Source organism: Spermophilus citellus (genome assembly GCF_964194105.1).
Source record: "Spermophilus citellus genome assembly, chromosome: 16".
In the NCBI taxonomy this organism is placed as follows: domain Eukaryota; kingdom Metazoa; phylum Chordata; class Mammalia; order Rodentia; family Sciuridae; genus Spermophilus; species Spermophilus citellus.
Window position 1 is genome coordinate 70214602 of NC_138196.1, and position 21873 is coordinate 70236474.

The following is a 21873-nucleotide window of genomic DNA, read 5'->3' on the forward strand; positions in this document are numbered from 1 at the left end:
AGTATCCTCTTTAGCCATGCTGTTCATAACAGCCCAGACTGAAATAAAAACTAACTGTTCATTAACAGAAGACTTGAAACATATATCATAGTAAATTTTATATAGCAAAAAGTGAACAAATTACAGCTATTTTAAACCATGGATAAATTTTTAACCATAATATAAAGAAGTATACAGAAATATATATGTAAGTATAATTCCATTCATATAAAAATAAATTATACTACATTTTTGCTGAGACTTTTAATAGATAAACAGCAGTATTTCTTAACCTAGGTGGTGGTTAGTTTGATGTTTGTTTTATAATTATTCCTTACATTCCACATTACATTTTATACACACTTTATGTTTGCAAGTGGATACCCAAATCTGTGGATGCTTAAGTCTCTTATATAAAATGGCAAAGTATTTGTATATAATCTACCCACATCTTCCCATATGTTTTAAATATTCTGTAGATGGGCTTATAATTTCTAATACAATATAAATTCTATGTAAATAGTATTGTTTAGGGAACAAGAAGAAAAAGTTCATGTTCGACACAGACACAATTTTTCCTAACATTCTCCATCTGAAGTTGTTTGAACCCCAGATGCAGAATCTGTTTTTAAACCCAAATACAATATTTCTTTGTTTCTTGATTCCAGTATCACTATTGTAAAATCTCAATTTTGTTTAATTTTTGTTCCTTTGAGAATGGTTTAATTTTCTTTGAGGAATCACTTAATAATTTATATTGTTATAGCTCTTCTTCAGTTGCACTAAATGTGTTTAGGTTTGGGTATTTTCTTACATATCTTTGGCACTCTCTGGCTTCTTTCAATTTCTTCATAGAATTTGAATTATATGAATAGTAATCAGTCCACCCTCCCTTTATTTTAGTGCTTCTTTCCCATTTTCCATCTCTTTTATGTTTTTCCCCAGCTCTCTATTTTTTTGCTGCCCTGGTGAGGGTTAATAATTAGATCTTCTGGTTTACTATTTGCTTCTTTGATGCAATCATCTTGACAATATCTCACCTATTGACATCTTCATTTCACCTACTTCATTTTAAAAAGTATTTTTAGTTGTAGATGGACACAATACCTTTATTTTATTTAATTATCTTTATGTGGTACTGAGGCTCGGACCCAGGGCCTCACCTGTGCTAGGCAAGCGCTCTACCACTGAGCTCCATGCCCAACCCATCTGTTTCATTTTAAAATTTAATGTTTATTCTTGTTTTTTAAAGTAATCCCACATTCCTTTGCTGTGATACCACTATCACCTTAACTCTTCTGGATATATATTATACTTATTTTGAATTATTGTCCATCTGTTCCAACAATTACTTCACGTAGTACATATGATCCATTTTTAAAGCCTTTCTGTAGTAGTAGTACTCCTCAGGGATATATTTTCTTTGGACCTGCAGCATCAAATTTATTTCACTGATGAAACTGGCTGTCATGTGTGTTGGAAAAATGCTCAGAGTCACCCATCTGTATCCTTCTTGGAGAATTTAAGAAAAACAAAAAGTTTAAATTTCTGAGGAGAGAGCATCAGGGGGACAGAAGAACTTCTGCTGACAGGAGAGCTGGAGGCAGGAGCCTGCAAGGGCATCCTTCATAAGGCTCAGGCTGTCATCAGCCCCTTAGGGCTGCCTCCCCGTGTGCAGCTTTGGTGGAACCTCACAACACTGGGAGGTTGCAGTGTTTCCCACTCCAGAGTCCTAGAAACCAGAGCTAAAAGTGCAACCTCTTCAGATCCTCCAGAGCAGCCATGGACGCCCTCCTACTCTGCAACTGAGACATGCCCCTGCTCCCTCCTCCCCATCACTCCCCTCCTCCTGTCTTCCCCGGGGTGTCTCACAATTGCAATTTACTTCCAAATCTTTTCCTTCCTGTTCCTGTAGTTTTTCAGGGTTGATTTTGGAGAAGTCTGTTTTACTTTATCATTTTATTCTACTTATTTTTAGAAGTTGTGATTATTTTGATAAAATTAGCTTTTTGTCAGATATGATGTAAATTAGTAAGTTTTCTTTTGACCTGTTTGTGACTCCTCCTGCCCCACAGGGGAGAAATTGTAAAATGTCTATCAACAGGGAACTAATTGACACATAAATGAATTTAAAGATGGTCCCTGTATATTGGTCCTATGTATATTTCACAGCAGGCAGGGACCTGTTAACTCAAAAGCCTGCCAGTGCCAAACTCAAAGTTGTACACATCCAATTATTTTAAATATAGCATAAAAGTAGTTTCTTAGCTATTTAGAGCCTGCCTGCTTTAAAAAACCTGAGAAATTGCACCTAACATCTACCAGTCATAGATACCAATGTAATACAATTGCTGTTCCTGGGCAGGGGGGTTGTCCTAGCCTCCCTACCTGCTGCTGAGTGGCATCGTTTAGACACTGTCTCCCATCCTCCAGATCCCTCTCTGATTCTCCTCTCTCCCCCTTCTGGGTAATGACCTCTACACACTTGCCTTTGAAGTTTCCATGCTGGGAGCCAGTGCCCCACATCCTCTTCCTCAACACACAAGTCTGTCAAAGGTTCTCCCGAAAGAACTGTGTGCTAGTGCCACCTTGTGGTCACATCTTTTTCTTTGATCCTTTGAACTCACTGCACAATTTATTTATTTTTTTCCCTTATTTTATTTTATTTCATTTACTTATTTACTTATTTTTTTATTTTTTATTTTTTTTATTGGTTGTTCACAACATTACAAAGCTCTTGACATATCATATTTCATACATTAGATTGAAGTGGGTTATGAACCCCCAATTTTACCCAAATGCAGATTGCAGAATCACATCGGTTACACATCCACAATTTTACATAATGCCCTATTAGTAATTGTTGTATTCTGCTACCTTTCCTATCCCCTACTATCCCCCCTCCCCTCCCATCTTCTCTCTCTACCCCATCTACTGTAATTCATTTTTCTCCTTGTTTATTTTCCCATTCCCCTCACAACCTCTTATATGTAATTTTGTATAGCAATGAGGGTCTCCCTTCATTTCCATGCAATTTCCCTTTTCTCTCCCTTTCCCTCCCATCTCATGTCTCTGTTTAATGTTACTCTTTTCACTGCACAATTTAAATACTTCACACACACAAAAATTGCCTACTGCTGTTTTTAAAGCTGGGATCTATATGTACCCATAATAAAATATGTTGTAGACTTAAATAGAAAACTAATAATTATAAATTATTTGGTATAATAAATCCTACTTACAATAAAATGTGGAACAAAAATATGTGTAGGTGCTAATTCATGCACAAAAAATAGCTAGAAGGAATCAAAATGGCTTTATAGTTTATTAGAATAGGATCATGGTAGGGAGAACTCAGGAGATGACTTCATTCTATTCTTCCACTGTATTTGAATTTTTCAAAGCAATATATATCATAACTTTTTTCCAACAAAAAAGATTAAGAAAAGCTGAATTTGATCATTAAAGTGGACAAAGATTGTGATACATTAGAGAAAAATTAATGCATACCAAACACACAGGAGTTGCTGATTGAAATGAGCCTACAAGTGTTTATGTATCTTTTAACAAAATGTCGATCTAGGTGTGTTGGCACGTGACTAAAATCCCAGAAACTGGAGGAGGATCACAAGTTAGAAGCCAGCCTGGGCAATTTAGCAAGATTCTGTCTCCAAATAAAAAATTTAAAAGGGCTGGGGATGTAGCTAAGTGGTAGAGTGCCCCTAAATTCAATCCCCAGTATCAGGAGAAGGGAAGGGGAAAAGGAAGCTTTGAAGTAGAAAGAAGGAAGTTTCGGTTATTGTTAAGAACTTATTTTTGAATTTGATTTTAGGATAGCTTATCATAATCCTCTTATATGTAGTAATATAAAAAAGCAATAAAAATGGAGTTTACTAATTTTTTTGTACACTTGTCACATTTAAAGGGAGTTATATGCCTAGTGGTCCATGTATCTTTAGTTAGATTTATGAATAAGTGATACATTTTTCTGAAAAAGATAGAGGGTGTTTTTGTTTTTCCTTTTTGTTTGGGGAGGTTTTCATTTGTTTAATTTGGGTTTTTTTTCTTTTCTTTTCTTTTTCTTTTTTTTTTTTTTTTTTTGTACCAGGAATTGAACCCAGGGTGCTCAACCACTGAGCCCCATCCCCAGCCTGTTTTATATTTTATTTTGAGACAGGGTTTTGTAAAGTTGCTTAGGGCCTCACTAAATTGATGAGGCTGGCTTTGAACTCAGGATTCTCCTGCCTCAGCCTCCTGAGCCACCCCTGGGATTACAGGCATGTGCCACCATGCCCAGTTTGGAGAGTTTTTGATAGTAATACAAACATTATGTGAATCCTCCCTGTTACTGGTTGAATTGTTTTCTCCCAAATTCATGTTGAAATCCTAATCTCCAGTACCTCAGAATGTGACCTTATTTGGAAATAGGATCACGGCAGTTGTAACGAGTAAAGATGGAGAAGTAAAGATGAAGTCATACGGGAGAAGGGTGGCCCCTAATCCAGTATAGCTGGTATCTTTGTAAAAACAACTTTGGACTCATCCATACATAGGGAGAACTCTCTGGTGAAGACTGTAGTTATACTTGGGTGGCAGGGGAATTATGTCTCCCCTAAAAGTGAAAATGGAATCTTAATCTCTAATACCTTACAATGGGATCTTATTTGGAGGTCTTTACAGAAGTATTTATAGGGTCTTTACAGAGATAATTAAGTCAAAGTGAAGTTATTAGGGTATGTCCCAATCTAATATAGCTAGTGTCCTTATTTTATAAAATGGAGCTTTATGCACAGAAGGGAGGGAAGTTGGTGTGAAGACAGGGAAAAGCCAGTCAGCCATCCACATGACAAGGAGCGAGCCCGGGCCTGAATCCTTCCCTCAGCTCTCGGGTGGAACCAACCCTACCAACATATCCATGTTTTACTTTCAGCATCCAGATCTGTTGGTTAAGCCATCCAATTTTGTGGCAGATTTAGAAAAGTAGTGCACCCACCAAAGCAAATCCACTTCTTTCCTTGCTTCTTGTCATCAACTTTGTCAAATAATTCCACTTGCTTTTATTAAATTTAATGTTTGGTACTGTCCTTTAAAAAAACGTATGGAGCTAACAATAACAAATAATTTCCCAGCATAGTCCTTTAATAGCTGACTTAGGCACAATTTTGATAGCTTCATTCCTCCTACCTTTATTTTTCCCCTAACTCCATTTATTTTTCCTAACACTGCCGAAACAATTTTTCAAAATACGATTATGATCAAGACACTCAAATGATAAAAATTTTTCCATTGTACCTTGCCCTCAAGCCAAAAGCAAGAGAACAAAACAAAACATCAAAATAACCCACTTAGCTCTGTTTAAGTCTTTTTCAAATCCGTCTTTCTGCTTTCCCTGATCACTGTTTCTCGGCAAGTCTTCCCTTCCTTTGAGAATAAAAATTCTCTTTCCACTTTCATAACTTTGCTCCCTGACTTCCTCTCATATTTATTTTATCCAAAATTTTGCCCATTGGGTTAAAGATTCCCTGTTCTACTGCAACTTCTGGTCACTGGCTGGTCACTTGTTCCTCTGCCCTCTATACTTGATGCCCAGAGGCACTTACTGTAATCCTGTGTGCCCACCTTGTCTTTCTGATCCAAGTCCACCATCTAGAGGGTGGCAAACATCTCTGACTCCTCTGTAGAGCACTGCATAAGGTTTAGCATTCAGTGAAGAAATGAATCAATTAATACCATTTGATGGAAATAATTGCTTGGTTTCTAAAGCATCCTTTGGTGATAAACTATTTTGGACCTGAAAACACTATGTGTGTTACAAGGTTATGTGTCAACACAGCAGAACCAAAAGTTAAAGATTAAAATAACAAGCGGTAGAGCTAGTGAATTGTCCACCAGTATTGGTTTTTCCTTTCTACGTAGCACACATAAGCTCTTACTCTAAGTCTTAACAGACCAATGGCAGATTGCTACAATTCCCAATCTCTCTTAATGCTGGGTGTAGCTAGGCAAGTGAGTTCTTACCCGTGAGAAATGAGAAGGGTAGCCTGAGATTTCTGGGTCACATCCTGAAAAAGAAATGGATTGGTCTCTTGAATTCTCTCTTCATTCCTTCCTGTGGTGAGTCAACTGGATGGGATGGTTTCTGGTTTCAACTTCACGCATGAGAGCAACACCTGAATCAATTAACGGGCACCAAGATGGAAAGCATCTGGAACTTTGTAAAACCCTGTTGAGCAGAGATGCTTGACAAGACAGGACCTCCTACCACCCTCTAAACAATTTTGTGACAGAGAACTAATCTTAAATTCTTATTAAGTCACTGCCATTCCTTTTCTCTCATCATTTTGTTACCGCAGCCACATAATATGAAAAATATACTATAGTATAGTAACAAATGCTAAACATTTATTCCAAACAAAAATGCTGGGAATAACCTTCCTCAGGCACTATTCTCAATAGTTACTTTGATTTATTTGATTGAATTGCAGTGGAGCATAATAGCCAGTGTTTATAATGATGACCATTAGTCATCAAAGAAAAGGTTAATGCGTCCACATAACCTTTATAAAAAGAAAGGTAGTTATCTGATATGTTTTTGAGGGTTTAATTTAAAATCATTCAAATTCAAAAGGTTTTCTTGTGCTTAACAGAGCAACATTAAATCTCTCTGGAAAATTTAACCATAACAATGGCTGTTTCTCATACTTCTTAACAATTAAGATTTTATTAGGAGAACATCTTTTTTAATTACATAAGAAATGTAATTAACAATGGATACAATTAGGAATTCAAACTTCACAGTCTTCTGAAGTAAGAGAGGTCATGCCAGCATGTGAATCAGAGGGGTGCTAGTCAGTAAGGAGTGTAGCAGGCTGAGCTGTCATTATCTGGAGAGTCCATGCCCTGTACAGATATTAACATTCAAAACATTGGGAATGACTATTCTGAGGTTATGATGAGTAACTGGAATAACCTTTCTCTTCTAGCCATGAACAGATAGAAAACTAGATAAAATAAGCAAAAACAAGATAACAGTTTCCACACATTGGAAAAGAGGCAGCACAGGGCTGTGATCCCCAGAGAGGAAAAAGCAATGCGGAAAAACATGTTATTTGTCTGACTCTTCTCCTAGAGGCATATTGCAGAGAGTCCTACAGGGAAGAGTATCTGACAGAGAAGTGTTGAGATACAGGAGCAGAGACTAGAGCTCAGGAGGCTGAGCTGGAGACAGAATGTATGCAAGGAGGTAACTGCCTAGACACAGATCTGCAGAAATTGTAGAAAGGATACCCTTGCACAAAGCACACGTGTACAAGGCCAGGCAAATGACTACTCAGAAGCAGGAATATCTAAGCACTTCCCAGAGCTCATGAAGGGCAGAGACATGAAAGTCTGACAACCAGAGTAGAGGGTGCTTGTTGAATACTCAGGACATTTGGTGGACAAGCTGGAGAGGTTATGCTTTTGTGGTTCAACCAACCTAACAAGGGAGAAAGAGCTTACTCTAGATTTTCCTTAACAGATTTAGCATTTTTAAAAAGACAAATTTGCCTACCAGAACAAAGTTCAACTTTCCTTAAAAGAATACAATACAACTAAATTCAGCATCCCTAAATAATGTTGAGGATTTTTTAAAAAATACTAAATATTGCAAAAAGCAAGGCAGTGTCACTCATTATCAAAAGCAAAAGTAGTCGAAGAAACAGACTTAGAGGGATAAATGATAGACTTAGCAAACAAAGACTTTTTAAAAGCTTTTTAAACGATGCTAGAAGGATTCAATGAAAATATTACGAGTAGAGAAAGATTTAAAGAATAATCACATGACATTTCTAGAGATTAAAAGTATAATATTTGAGGGCTGGGGATATAGCTCAGTTGCTGTAGTGTTTGCCTCAAATGTATAAGGCCCTGAGTTCAATCCCTGGCACCACAAAAAAAAAAAAAGTACAATACTTGAAATAAAATTTTCAATGAATGGTATTCACATCAGACTAGACACTGCAGAAGAAAATATCAGTGAACTCAAAGACAGCAATAGAAAGTATCCAACCTGAAGATCAGGAAAGGAGAAGATTGACAAACAAAAGAAGAAACAAAGCTCAGAAACAGAAAGCAGATTGATACGCCCTAGTGTAGCGAGTAATTGAAAGCAAAAAGCATAATGGAATGTCCTGGAATAACAGAACTCTTAAAAAATATTTTTTGTGTGTGTGGTGGTAGTTAAATAGGCACAAAAGTTTGTTCAAATTCATTAATTTGTTGGTTAAATGGGTTGCTGTTATTCATATAATTGTTTTAATCTATAATTCAATGAATCTGATAAAATTGTTTTAGTTAAAATGAACTCTCTATTGAGGACTGAATTTGATCTGAGAGTAGGAAAAGGTTAGGTAGGACACACACAAGTACTCATCCAATGTTTAATGCAAGGAATAGGAGTGCCTAGTCAAAAAGGGTGTATAAAATAAATAAAATGTATATTTGAAGTAGATAATACTGACTCACATTCAGTAATACAGTATAAATCCAAGGCTTTGGATTTTTTAAAAAATTAATAGTTGCTATTATTTTTCATTATCTTTAAAAATAAGACATGTTTGTAGTGATATATTTCAGGATTATTATCAGGGCAGGAAGAGAGGAATTTTCTTCACCAAATGTCATGAAGCTCTATGAAAAAATGTACTGAAATATTGTTTTTACATTTATACTTTACTTAACCAACTAGGCCTGACAATAGGTGAATACGATAGAGTATTTGAGTTCCTCATATACATGATATCCATGTACCAAGTGTAAAGATTTTAGTTTTCCAAGAGATAAGTCAGTGTACCAACAACAGCAGCAATGATTATAATATAACAAAAAAGGTTAGAGTTGTAGGCACATGGATGGAATAAGACATCAAAAATAAAACTACTAAGAAAACTATACTCCCTTGTGTACCATCCATTTTATTCTGAACTTTTAAATCATTGTTTCTTTTTTCCCTGATCATAGAATTAAACAAGCTTAAATGATTCATTTTGTATTTAGTAGGAATGCTTTCAATTACAGATTATATAAATTCACCCTATATAGTTATAAAATCACAAAGACATTTGCTATTTTCTTGGCAAGAATTCTGGAAATACTGGTACTAAGGTGAGTTATGAATCCACAAAGTTTTGAAGTATCCAAATCTTCTATCCTTCCATACAAACTTTTGTTCTTGAGTTTGTTGAATTAAATTAATACCTCTAACATCACATACTGTAAAGGTAGAGGTGGTAGAGGTAGTGATGGTGGGTGGTAGGAGGGGATCAAAAGAAGACAACACAATTCTTTATTCACTCCTCTTTATCAGGAAGACAAACTTGACATTCCTCATAGAAACAGAAAAGGCAGTCATGAAATTCATCTGGAAAAATAAGAGAACCAGAATAGCTAAAATAATCCTTAGCAAGAAGAGTGAAGCAGGTGGCATCACAATACCTACCAGACCTTAAACTGTACTACAGAGCAATAATAACAAAAACAGCATGGTATTGGCACCAAAATAGACTTGTAAACCAATGATACAGAATAGAGGAAACAGAGACAAACCCATATAAATACTATTATCTCATATTAGACAAAGGCACCAAAAACATATTTTGGAGAAAGGATAGCCTCTTCAACAAATGGTGTTAGGAAAACTGGAGATCCATATACAACAAAATGAAATTAATCCCCTATCTCTCACCATACACGTAACTCAGTTCAAGTTGGATCAATGACCTAGGAATTAAACCAGATATCCTGCACCTAATAGAGAAAAAGGTAGGCCCAAATCTCCATCATGTCAGATTAGGCCCCAACTTCATTAATAAGACTCCTAAAGCACAAGAATTAAAATCAAGAATTAATTAATGGGATGTATTCAAACTAAAAAGCTTCTCAGCAAAAGAAACAATCAGTGAAGTGAATAGAGAGCCTACAGAGGGAGAGAGAGAGAGAGAGAGAGAGAGAGAGAGAGAGAGAGAGAGAGAGAGAGAGAGAAAGAGAATTTTAATATTTATTTTTTTAGTTCTCGGCGGACACAACATCTTTGTTTGTATGTGGTGCTGTGGATTGAACCCCAGGCCGCACGCACGCCAGGCGAGAGCGCTACCGCTTGAGCCACATCCCCAGCCCGGGAGCAAATTTTTAACACTTACACATCAGAGAGATATATAATCTCTAGGATATATAAAGAACTCAAAAATCTTAACACCAAAAAAAAAAAAAAAAAAAGAAAAAAAAAAAAAGAAAAACCAATCCAAAAAAAAAAAAAAAATGGGCCAAGAAACTGAACAGACACTTCTCAGAAGATGATATACAATCAATCAACAAATATATGAAAAAATTTTCAGCATCTTTAGCAATTAGAGAAATGCAAATCAAAAATACTCTAAGTTTTCATCTCGCTCCAGTCAGAATGGCACCTATTAAGAATACAAACAACAATAAGTATTAGCAAGGATGTAGGGAAAAGGCACACTCTTACATTGCTGGTGGGACTGCATATTGGTACACCAATCTGGAAAGAAAGTAGCATGGAGATTTCTTGGAAAACTGGGATGGAACCACCATTTGATTCAGCTATCCCATTCCTATGTTTATACACCAAAGACTTAAAAATAGCCTACTAAAGGGACAGAGGCACATCAATGTTTATAGTAATACAATTCACAAAAGCTAAATTGTGGAACCAACCTAGATACTCTACAGTAGATGAATGGATAAAGAAAATGTGCTATATATACACAATGGAATATTACTCAGCATTAAAAGAGAATAAAATCATGTTATTTGCAGGTAAATGGATACAGTTGGAGAATATAATGCTAAGTAAAGTAAACCAATCCCCCCAAAACAAATGCCGAATGTTTTCTCTGATATAAAGATGGGGGTAGGGGCAGGGAGCATGAAGGAATAGACAAACTTTAGATAGGGCAAAGGGGAAGGAGGGGAATGGAGGGGGCATGGGGGTGGAAAGATGGTGGAATGACGTGGACATCATTACCCTAAGTACATGTATGAAAACACGAATGGTGTGACTCTTCTTTGTGTACAACCAGAGACATGAAAAAAGTGCTCTATTTGTAATATGAATTGAATTGCATTCTGCTGTCATATATAACAAATTAGAATAAATAAAATGAAAAAGAAATCATTCTAATGCAAAGCAGACTTCTTCTTACATCTTAGTTTTTAAAATATTTTTATTAGTTGTAGATGGACACAATATATTTATTTTTATGTGGTGATGAGAATTGAACCCAGGGCCTCACACCTGCGGGGCAAGCACTCTTCCACAGAGCTACCGCCCCAGCCCTGCTTATTATGTCTTATTGACTATAACTGGAATTGACCTCCATTACTAGCAAAAGGAAATGGTATTGTGATGCTCATCTTAGATCAATTATATTTATCCTCTAAAGCTGGGAGGTAGATCTAGTCTTCTAAATACCTTGCTACATCTTCTCTATCTCCCTTCACCCCACCCCCAAATAGGATTTTTTAGACTATAGAAAAAGTAGGACAGGAATAATACTAACATCTGCTATAATTTTCAAAGTGATAATACAGAGGGGTATTGCCCATTTCCTCACTTTAATGCCTTACAGAAGAATATAAATATATATATTTGGTACCAAGAATTGAACCCAAGGATGCTTAACTACTAAACCACATCCCCAGCCTTTTTGTATTTTTTTGAGACAGGGTCTCACCAAGGTGCTTAGGGGCTTGCTAAATTGCTGAGGCTGGTCTTTTAACTTGCAATCTTCCTGCCTCAGCCTTTTGAGCCTCTAGGATTACAGGCATGTGCCACCACACCCCTCCTTACACAAGGATCATAACTTCACTTGATCCATACTCTGGCTACCAAGCCAACGAAACTCAAACAATGGAAGGAAAAAAATGAATCTAGCATTTGTGACTTTTTTATACTTCTCTTTTAACAAAACTCTATAGTTAAGATGTAAGTCAAACTTCAGTGTTCCCAACCTGTAAATACTACTCACCCTCGCATAGTGAAAATGTATGTTTTTACAAATAGGGTAAAGCTCCTGGGTAATCAGTAATTGTGTGCTCCGTTTCCTCTATTGTAGCTCAGTAGAAATCGCACTTAACAAATCCTGCTGTTTATATTTTCTCCTCCATAGGTACTTACTTGTATTAGTGATCCTGCAGGGTTTTATTTTCATGGGAAATGTACACCACAAAAATGAATACTTCTGCATAAGAGGAGAAAAAATTATGGTGAAAATTTTAAGCAAAGGTAGAACAAGAAATTTGTTAGAGTTGTTGTTTAAACTGACTTTTAAAATCAGAACTCAAAACGGGCAGCCTGGTCTGTTTTATTTGTCCAACAAAATGTTCACAGGTTTTTTTCAGTTCTGAAAGCCTTTCAGTGGGGCTGGTCCCCTCCTGTTTGCTACAGGCCCCTCCAACCCTCTTATACTTTCCCTCACATTCATGGGCCACCATTCTCGAAAGCCCAGTAGGCACTTGAATTTGCTAATCCCTACCTCTTATAGATAAACCAAAATTAATGTGAATAATTTTCCTATTTGCCCAAAACTTTTAATTGGACTTGAAAATGAGTTGCACAATTAAAATAATATACTCTTCTCCAAGACAACTAGGTTTTTGGCATGCTGCCTTAATTTTTTTTTGGCTGGACTTTTGTCAGTAATAGCCCTTTCTAAATAAGTGAAACACAAAGTGGTATTGTGTATTTGATTTATTTGATTAAGTTGTTCTCATGGCCACATGAGGCAATTTTGCATTATCAAATTATGTGTAATTTATACTTATAATTTTTATTTATGTTGAAGCACATTTAAAAGACCAAAATACTTAAAGAAAATAATAACTCAAATGTATATAGATCTCTCTATATATACATATAACTTTCCAGATTTCCCTTTCAAAAGTATCAGAACATTTTATAAATACTTCACAAAAAGTTATTTTCTATAGTATGAAATATCCACACAGTCTCACAGAATGACAGAGAGAAATTCAGACTCCTTATTTAGGGTATTAAATCTCTAATATCATATTTTTTTCTTCACAAAAAATAAACTTTAAGCAATGCTAAAAATGTTTTACTTTAGCAAATAGTTGAATAATGCTTTCAATGAATGGAAGAACTTGGGCCCTTGAAAAGGAATGTTAAGTAGTTCCTAATTCTCCTGTCCGTTTTTCATGTGGACACTGCCTCCTAGATCATTTTTAAACTATCATATTTAGGTTGTGTGGATTAGAGCTCTCTTCTGCCAAAATAACGGTGAGCCACCTGTGTTTCTATTTACTGCTTTCCTGCCAAATCTCCAGTCCCCCTATAAAAGTAGTTTGCTTTTATGATTCTGTGATTATTTTTTCCCCTCTAATGTCTGTATTATTTACTCCCAGTCCTAGTCTGGTCTGCTTGCATTTTCTGTCCATTTATTTGCCTAAAAAGATAAGCCAACATTAATTTGCAAAGGACATGGGGAGTGATGAATATAAGATAATCTTTTAAGGATTCGTCCATCTCCAACATTTGTTCACCAAGCTTTAAAAACATTAGTGTCATACCATTACTGTTTATTTTGATATATGTCCTTAAAAAGGTCTGTCCTTAAAATTAGAGGCTGGGGTTGGGGCTCAGTTGGTAGAGCGTTTGCCTTGCATGTGTGAAGCACTGGGTTCAATCCTCAGCACCACATAAAAACAAATAAATAAAATAAAGTTATTGTGTCTGTCTACAAGTAAAAAAAAAAATTTTAAAGAAAATGATAGAGCTACTTGAAATGGCAAAATAAAAGTCTAAAATATTTTTCTGAATTATAAGAGACAGAACAAAGTAGCAAGACCTTCTGAGTAAGTTGTTTACAACCCTGAGGAAGCATTAAAATTCTCCGAGGAGCTTTCAAAATTACGGATGCCTAGATTCATCTCCAGAAATTCTGATTTAATTGGTTTGGAGTGCAGCCTGGACATGAGATTTTTATAAAGTCTCCCAGATGATTTTAAAGTACAATCAATGTTGAGAACCACTGGTCCATCTCCAGATTGTCTGCTCCCATTAACCATAATACCTATTCTTTAACCTTAATCTTGATTTTAATCAATTGGTACATTTTTAAAACATAGTCTCTCAAACTTTAGTTCCAGAAATTTAAATTATATTTGTCTGAGGTGGAACTCAGGCAGTTTTTTCTTTTAAGTGTTATAATTTTAATGTGAAGTTAAGGTTAAGAATTTAAGAATTAGTGCTCAAGAACCAAGATGTTCAACACTGCAACATGGAGTTGACAGTATGATATACTGTCATTCTTTTCTTTTTTTTTTTTTTTTTTGATGGCAAGCTATAACCTTTGCTTGCTAGAAGAGTTCAATGGCACAAATTCAGTTTTGTAACTAATCTTCTTTAGAAAATTATTTGTAGTAACAGCTGTTTTAAAAGGTAAACTGAGACACATTAAAACATTTAAGAGTTTATTTGTGCATTTGGCAATTCATAGGTCAGAGCACTCTAGACCCCCAGCAGTTTGAGGATCTGCCAAAGGGGCCCAAAAGGAGGCTTTTATATCGTGGATGCAGAAGCAAGGCAAAGGAAAATTTGGGTAAAGTAAAGCAGTGTTGGACTCACTGGAGCACAAAGACCCTACTTAGAGGTTAGTTGGCAGTTACTGACTGGTGAAGCTGGCTTCACTGTACTGTTTACACTGAAATGGGTTTTGATCTGCTCAGGTAGGAACCCAGAGAGCTGGAGCTGCCGCGGCCAATGGCCTCCTACTGAATTATTCTAACACAATAATAGTTCTTCAGGATTCAGTGGGGAAATTGCAGGACTGGACATTCTCCCAGTGAGTGGTTTTGGATTTCTTCGGCTGTAACTCTTGGTCTAGTTAGTCACTGTATTTTTGCTGTGACAGCTGATATTCAGAATTTTTAGTCGCTCTGAGACAGTCTCTGCTGGGCGTCTGCCACCTCGAGGAGATTCAAAGCGACTTGGGATGTTTTCAGTTTACTCTTCTTATTTAAATGAATGAAAATGGCTCCAATATAGCGCACAATCCCCCGAATAGCTTTCTATAACACACAGATCCGAGGATGTCCTTTTGCAAATTTAGATCATTGGAAAGTATGAAAAAGGCTTAGTTATTTTAAATAACGTTGAGCCAGCAAGCGAGACGCCTGGACCGACCACGCCATTGAGCGCGAATGGCAGAGGGCGCATGCGTGGCACCGCCCTTGGGCGGGGCCGGGCGGGGCCGAGCGCCCCCCTGTGGTCACGTGAGGGAACCGCCCGGGCGCGCTCCCGCGACCTTCGCTCCGGGGAACTGTAGAGAGCGCAGCCATGGCCATGGCCATGGCCAACGACGCCAAGCCCGACGCCGAGACGCTGCAGGTGCTGCAGGACATGGCCCACCGCCTGCGAATCCACTCCATCAGGGCCACGTGTGCCTGCAGCTCCGGGCACCCCACGTCGTGCTGTAGTGCCGCGGAGATCATGTCCGTGCTCTTCTTCCACGCCATGAGGTACAAACCGACTGAACCGGAGCACCGCGACAACGACCGGTTTGTCCTCTCCAAGGGCCACGCGGCTCCAATCCTCTACGCCGCTTGGGCCGAGATAGGCGACATCCGCGAATCCGACTTGCTGAGCTTGAGGAAAATCCACTGCGACTTGGAGGGACACCCCACGACTCGACTCTCGTTTGTTGACGTGGCAACAGGGTCCCTGGGGCAAGGACTAGGCGCTGCCTGTGGAATGGCGTACACGGGCAAGTACTTCGACAAGGCCAGCTACCGGGTGTTCTGCCTCATGGGAGATGGCGAATCCTCGGAAGGCTCTGTCTGGGAGGCTTTGGCTTTTGCTTCCCACTACAATTTGGACAATCTCGTGGCAGTCTTCGACGTGAACCGCTTGGGACAAAGTGGCACTGCCCCCCTGGAGCACTGCACAGACATCTATCAGAATCGCTGTGAAGCCTTTGGGTGGAATACCTACCTAGTGGATGGTCATGATGTGGAGGCCTTGTGCCACGCATTTTGGCAAGCAGCTCAAGTGAAGAACAAACCTACTGCTGTCATCGCCAAGACCTTCAAGGGTCGAGGTATTCCAAACATTGAGGATGCAGAAAATTGGCATGGAAAGCCAATGCCAAAAGAGAGAGCAGATGCAATTATCCAGTTAATTGAGAGTCAGATACAGACCAACAGGAATCTCATGCCCCAGCCCCCTGTGGAAGACTCACCTCAGATCAGCATCACTAATATAAAAATGACCTCTCTGCCTACCTACAAAGCTGGTGACAAGATAGCTACTCGAAAAGCATGTGGTTTGGCTCTGGCTAAGCTAGGCCATGCACATGAAAGAGTTATTGTTCTGGATGGTGACACAAAGAACTCCACCTTTTCTGAGATATTCAAGAAAGAACACCCTGAGCGGTTCATAGAGTGTTTTATTGCTGAGCAAAACATGGTTAGTGTGGCACTGGGCTGTGCCACACGTGGTCGTACCATTGCCTTTGCTAGTACCTTTGCTGCCTTTTTGACCCGAGCATTTGATCAGATCCGAATGGGAGCCATCTCCCAAACTGATATCAACCTCATTGGTTCTCACTGTGGAGTATCCGTTGGTGAAGATGGACCATCTCAGATGGCCCTAGAAGACCTAGCCATGTTTCGAAGTATTCCCAATTGCACCATTTTCTATCCAAGTGATGCTATATCAACAGAGCATGCTGTTTATCTGGCTGCCAATACCAAGGGCATGTGCTTCATTAGAACCACCCGACCGGAAACTGCAATCATTTATACTGCACAAGAAAATTTTGAGATTGGACAGGCCAAGGTAGTCCGCCACAGTGTTAATGACAAGGTTACAGTTATTGGAGCTGGAGTTACTCTACACGAAGCCTTAGCAGCTGCTGATGATCTTTCTCAACAAGGTATTTCTATCCGTGTCATTGACCCATTTACTATTAAACCCCTGGATACAGCCACTATTATTTCCAGTGCAAAAGCCACAGGTGGCCGGGTTATCACAGTAGAAGATCACTACAGAGAAGGTGGTATTGGAGAAGCAGTCTGTGCAGCTGTCTCCAGGGAGCCTGACATCCTTGTTCATCAGCTGGCAGTGACAGAAGTGCCTCGAAGTGGGAAACCCAGTGAATTGCTGGACATGTTTGGAATCAGTGCCAAACAAATCATAGAGGCTGTGAAATATACTTTAATGAGCTAAAATAGCTCATTTTTTAACAAATCTGTTGACTTTGGTCTTAAAACACTGGTGGTTTTATAGTGAATTTATACTTGTTACAAAACCATCTATACAGTTGTACTGGCTTTAAAAAAGCAAAGCCACTTAACACAATTACTAATTCCAAAACTCAAGTTATTGAACTTTCTGTTAAACTCTAATATGTAAATGTCTATCTCGTTTTTAAATCTTTAAAGTGAGTCATAAACATTTTAAGTTGTAGAATAGTAAATAAAGCAACCACTTAATATAAAGTTCTTTGATAAGACTACAAATAATTGACTGGGCTGGATATGAATCTAGAGGTAACTGCTTCTTAAAAATGTATAATTTCCTTATAAATTAAGAAAATGTGAATTTTAGATTTTAATAGCCCAGATTATAAAGCAAACTTGAACTTTCATAAAATGCCATCACCATGCTGTGCCTGAAGTTTCCCAGATGATATTTTACTGAAGTTTCCTTGGAATTTCCTTTGAAGTTCATCTCCACTCTACAGTTTAAGACAGAAGAGCAGCAGCAGAATCTCTTATGATGCATCACGCTGTTTGTGGTGAATACTGTGTAAAGAAATGAAAACAACTATTTCCAGTATGTATGCTACGTGCACTTTTTTTGTGTGAAAATTCAGAAATGTTTCACTTTTTTGTGATTAAACCAGATTGCTAATTTTATTATATTTATCTATATAATAAAGTGTTTTAAAATAAACTACATTATTTGGTTTCTGTTGTATATATGTGACTTGGTTTCTCATAAAACTATAATTCAGGAACACACTTTTAGAGGTTATGTCACCCAGTGTCAAACCTTGAGAAAGGTTGGGGCTAGAGACAAATCACTAGAAAACAATGGATAAACTGAAAAGTCATCTCTTAGGCAGATTTCTCACTTTTAGCTGTGATGCATAAATCATACACTTGGAGTATGAGAAGTACCAGTGCAGTAAATTAAAAATGAACCCTGGAATCCATATTAAAGTTACTGAGAGTATGTCTATGTCAGGTAGTTTGCTTAATTTTGTTGCCCTCATTAAAGTCCTCATTAAGTTCTTTGGAGGTATAACCAGTTTTTCTTGGCAATGGTTATAGGTGTGATAGAAAATATGATTTCTTGGGAATTAGAAAAATCAGAGCCTAAGTAATTCTGCTACTGTCCTCTTTCTCTGAGCTAGTTTTCTCTTTTGTAAAATGATCATGATGAAGTGTTTGTATAAGATTTAAAATTTAATTTGAAAAAAGTTGACATAGGAACATTTTAGAAATTTGGAAAATGCAAATATGCAAAAAAATTATCTCACACTTTATCAAAAAATTAAAAATAAAAGTATTTGCCTGTATGTGATGGATTTTCCAATAGAGTCATTTGAATTTAGTAAAGTCAAATATCCCATTTATTCATGAGTTGTATGCTAATAAATTATAAGTCTCTATCCATTCCAGATGGAACCCCTTGCCTCACTGCACCAGTGCTGTCTTTCTCACAAACCAGGTGTGTACAGGTGGAGGTGTGTGCCTGCCGTACTGGACTATTTGTCAATTCTTGTGTCTATGCTACTCTCTTAATTATCATCACTTCATAATATCCAATCATTTTAAGACCCCCGTTTCTTCCACTTTTTGTTCTTTTTCAAGATTGCTTCTCTTATTCCCCATCCTTTAATTTCAATATAAATTTTAGAAATACTGACAGTTTCCACATATTCAGTTGCTTCTTGATGCAATGACAAATGGATTTATATTTCTTCTTAATAATGTGATTTAAAGAGGTCATGTTATTAAAAGTCATTGGGGAAGTTAAGCTGAAGATATTTCATTAAAGGAATTTTAGCAAGCTAAGTTTGGTTCTCATAGTCCTGAAGACTTCTCAACTTGTGTGCACACATGAAAGATTCTGAATCTATTTGCAGATCCTTCAACCCATGTTTTTGTTCATAAAATTGATCTGCCTGGGAATACCACTGTGATCCTTTCCAATATTCTCTTTCATAGTATTCTTTTCTACTTTTCAAAAGAAAGACGTACTTCTCACCCACCCTTAATGTCATCATACGTTTCCAGTGATGAGATCATAAAAGTGACAAGCAAATGAACTTTTCAGAATATTGGTTCTGAAAAACCCCTAATGAAGTCACTATGAACTGTCAGTGAATCATTGCGTTTTTCCTCGTCTTACTCCTAATTTTGGTTAAGGTAAAGCCTGAAATTAGACAGCAGTTTCAACCCATATGAGCATGTCCTTAATTCAAGATATATTGTAGATTGAGTGATGGCCAGGATGACCATTTTTATTTAACCAGTTATTTCCTCTCATCTCTGAACTGATAAAATTTTTTGCTGATAGTCAGGATAGCAAAGCAAAGAACATCAGTTAAGAAATACTGAAGATATATTAGTTTTCTGGCCATCAAACTCTGACAAGTCTTTGTGTCATATTTACCTATGAATTTTAGCAATGGAATATTCAAGACTTATGGAAAGTGTATTCAGTCTTCTCATAAAGAGAAGAAGCCTGCTAAAGACTCTCATTCACTTGAACCTATTATTAGAATTAAAGTTTGCATGGTATTGCAGATGAAGTTGAAAGTTCCATGTTTATTTTTGACAAACCAATAGATTGTTTTATTTTTTTCTCTACTATTTGTTTAGATACACTTGAGACATATTTTTTCATGACATGTGACAAAAATTTCTGAATACTGCACAGCTATGTTATACATGCTCTCATTTGGGTATAAGACTCCCATATGTTGTAAATGATGGACTGTTTTTTTTTTTTTTTATCACCAACACTCCTGGTTATTTGCAATGATACACATTCTTAACACATAACTTACTGAATCTAGATTGACTTCATTTCAGTTTGTTGTGGATTTTGCTGTATGAATGGAGCATTTAAGAGATAATTATTAATACACCATTGTAAACTTTAATTTACTTTTGGCCCAATATGTTCTCTTACTTTTGATGATAATTCCACAAATTAGATAAAAATTGCTCTCTTAATATCAAAAATCTTAAGTGCAGGTACAGGTCAAAATGTACTCCTGCTGCAATCTAGGACAATCTGGGACATGGTGCCCTAAACTTTACAGAACCCACTTCTTTTAGTCAGAATTCATTTATCCCTCTCAGATTTGTGTATCATACTAATGCTATTGGACATATTAAAAATATGATAGAACAATTTTATTGTAAAAGATAAATTAATAATAAGACAAAAGCTATATCCTTAAATAATAATAAAAATCAGATATAACCTTAAATTTTCTGGAGACATGGAAAGAAAATAATTTAAAGATCACTGGTTTAATTAAACAGGGTCCATTTGTAATAGGTGGAGCTACAAACCTAAGGGATGAATTCAGCTCTTAAAGACCATCCTATGTTAGCCCCAATTTTTTCTTTGTCCCCCCACAGCATTGGATTTGAATTGAAACACCTACACCAATTGCATCCTCTTCATCTCCACCACCCTTAAAACTGTTTCCCACACTTTATTTGTGCCAGACTTCTAAAGAGATTTTAACTTGCTATTTATGTGTCAATTTGTAAGGACATCATACCAATAAAGAGTATGTGGCTTTTTAATGACAAAAGGTACAAGCTCAATTTGTTAGAAACTATAAAATTTTACTGAAGACCCAAAAATGAGACCTGACTAAAAGTGTCAAGACACATTGTGATCCAGGGTGGAAAAGTTCAAAGTCTTAAAAACATCAATACTTCTCAAAGGGAAATAGAATGAGTCAGATGGAATATCAAAATGTGGGGAGGGGAGTGGGAAATGTAGGGTAGGGTGATTAGGGTGAGGAGAAAAGAGATGGGTTCTAAATTTTATATGATAGGATAAGGGTCTGAACATTGCCAAGACATTTCCATAAAGAAAAATATGAGGGTTAACTATGTAGTTTCAGGGGCTCAATACAAAATAAAACCGAAGAACCCCTTATGTGGATTGAACCCAGTGTAGACTCCCTGCATGGGCTGCAGAAGCAGGTGATTGTGGATATGTTTATTTGATGATCTCCATAATTGGATTAATGTAGATATGATATTTTGTAGTCATATAATGAACAATGAAGGACTTTCTGAATGACAGGCAAACATACATGTGGGACGTGCCCAGCTTCAGTAGGACAATTTTAGCCACTGGGCAAGAGACATAAGAGACAGAGAAACAACACTCACTGGTCCAGTTATCAAAAAGCTGTTCTTTTTCCTGATTGGCCTCAACTTTTTAATTGATTTGAGAACACACTACACTATAAAAAACATACCAAAGACTAGCAAACCAGACTGATCACAGTCTCTGACACAACCAACAATATGTATCTATAGTCCTTAACACAAAATTATTAAACAAATCTTATTTGCTACAGATTTACCTTATGGTAACTTGCAGTTTTAAAACATTTCTGAGTTTTTGTGAGAAAATAAATTTTAGATCTAGTATTTTTTTTAAATGATAAGTCTAATTTCTTTACTTTTCTTGAGACATTAGAAATATTTGATTTATATGTGCACTTATTTTTTCATTGAAATAAATTTCATTAATTTAAGTGATCAGGTTTTAGGTCATTGGGTGTGCCTTTGAAGGGGATTGTGAGATACCAGTTCCTTCCTCTT

The 21873-nt window shown here is 36.9% G+C and overlaps 1 protein-coding gene across 1 annotated transcript; it reads left to right on the forward strand.

Annotated features, from left to right (window-relative positions):
* Positions 1-15343: 15343 nt before the first annotated feature.
* TKTL2 (transketolase like 2) lies at positions 15344-17227 on the forward strand (the record flags this gene model as incomplete). The annotated part of the gene is made up of 1 exon (XM_081269671.1): positions 15344-17227. The coding sequence occupies one exon, from the start codon at positions 15344-15346 to the stop codon at positions 17225-17227; it is 1884 nt and encodes a 627-aa protein (XP_081125797.1).
* Between the last annotated feature and the right edge of the window lie 4646 nt (positions 17228-21873).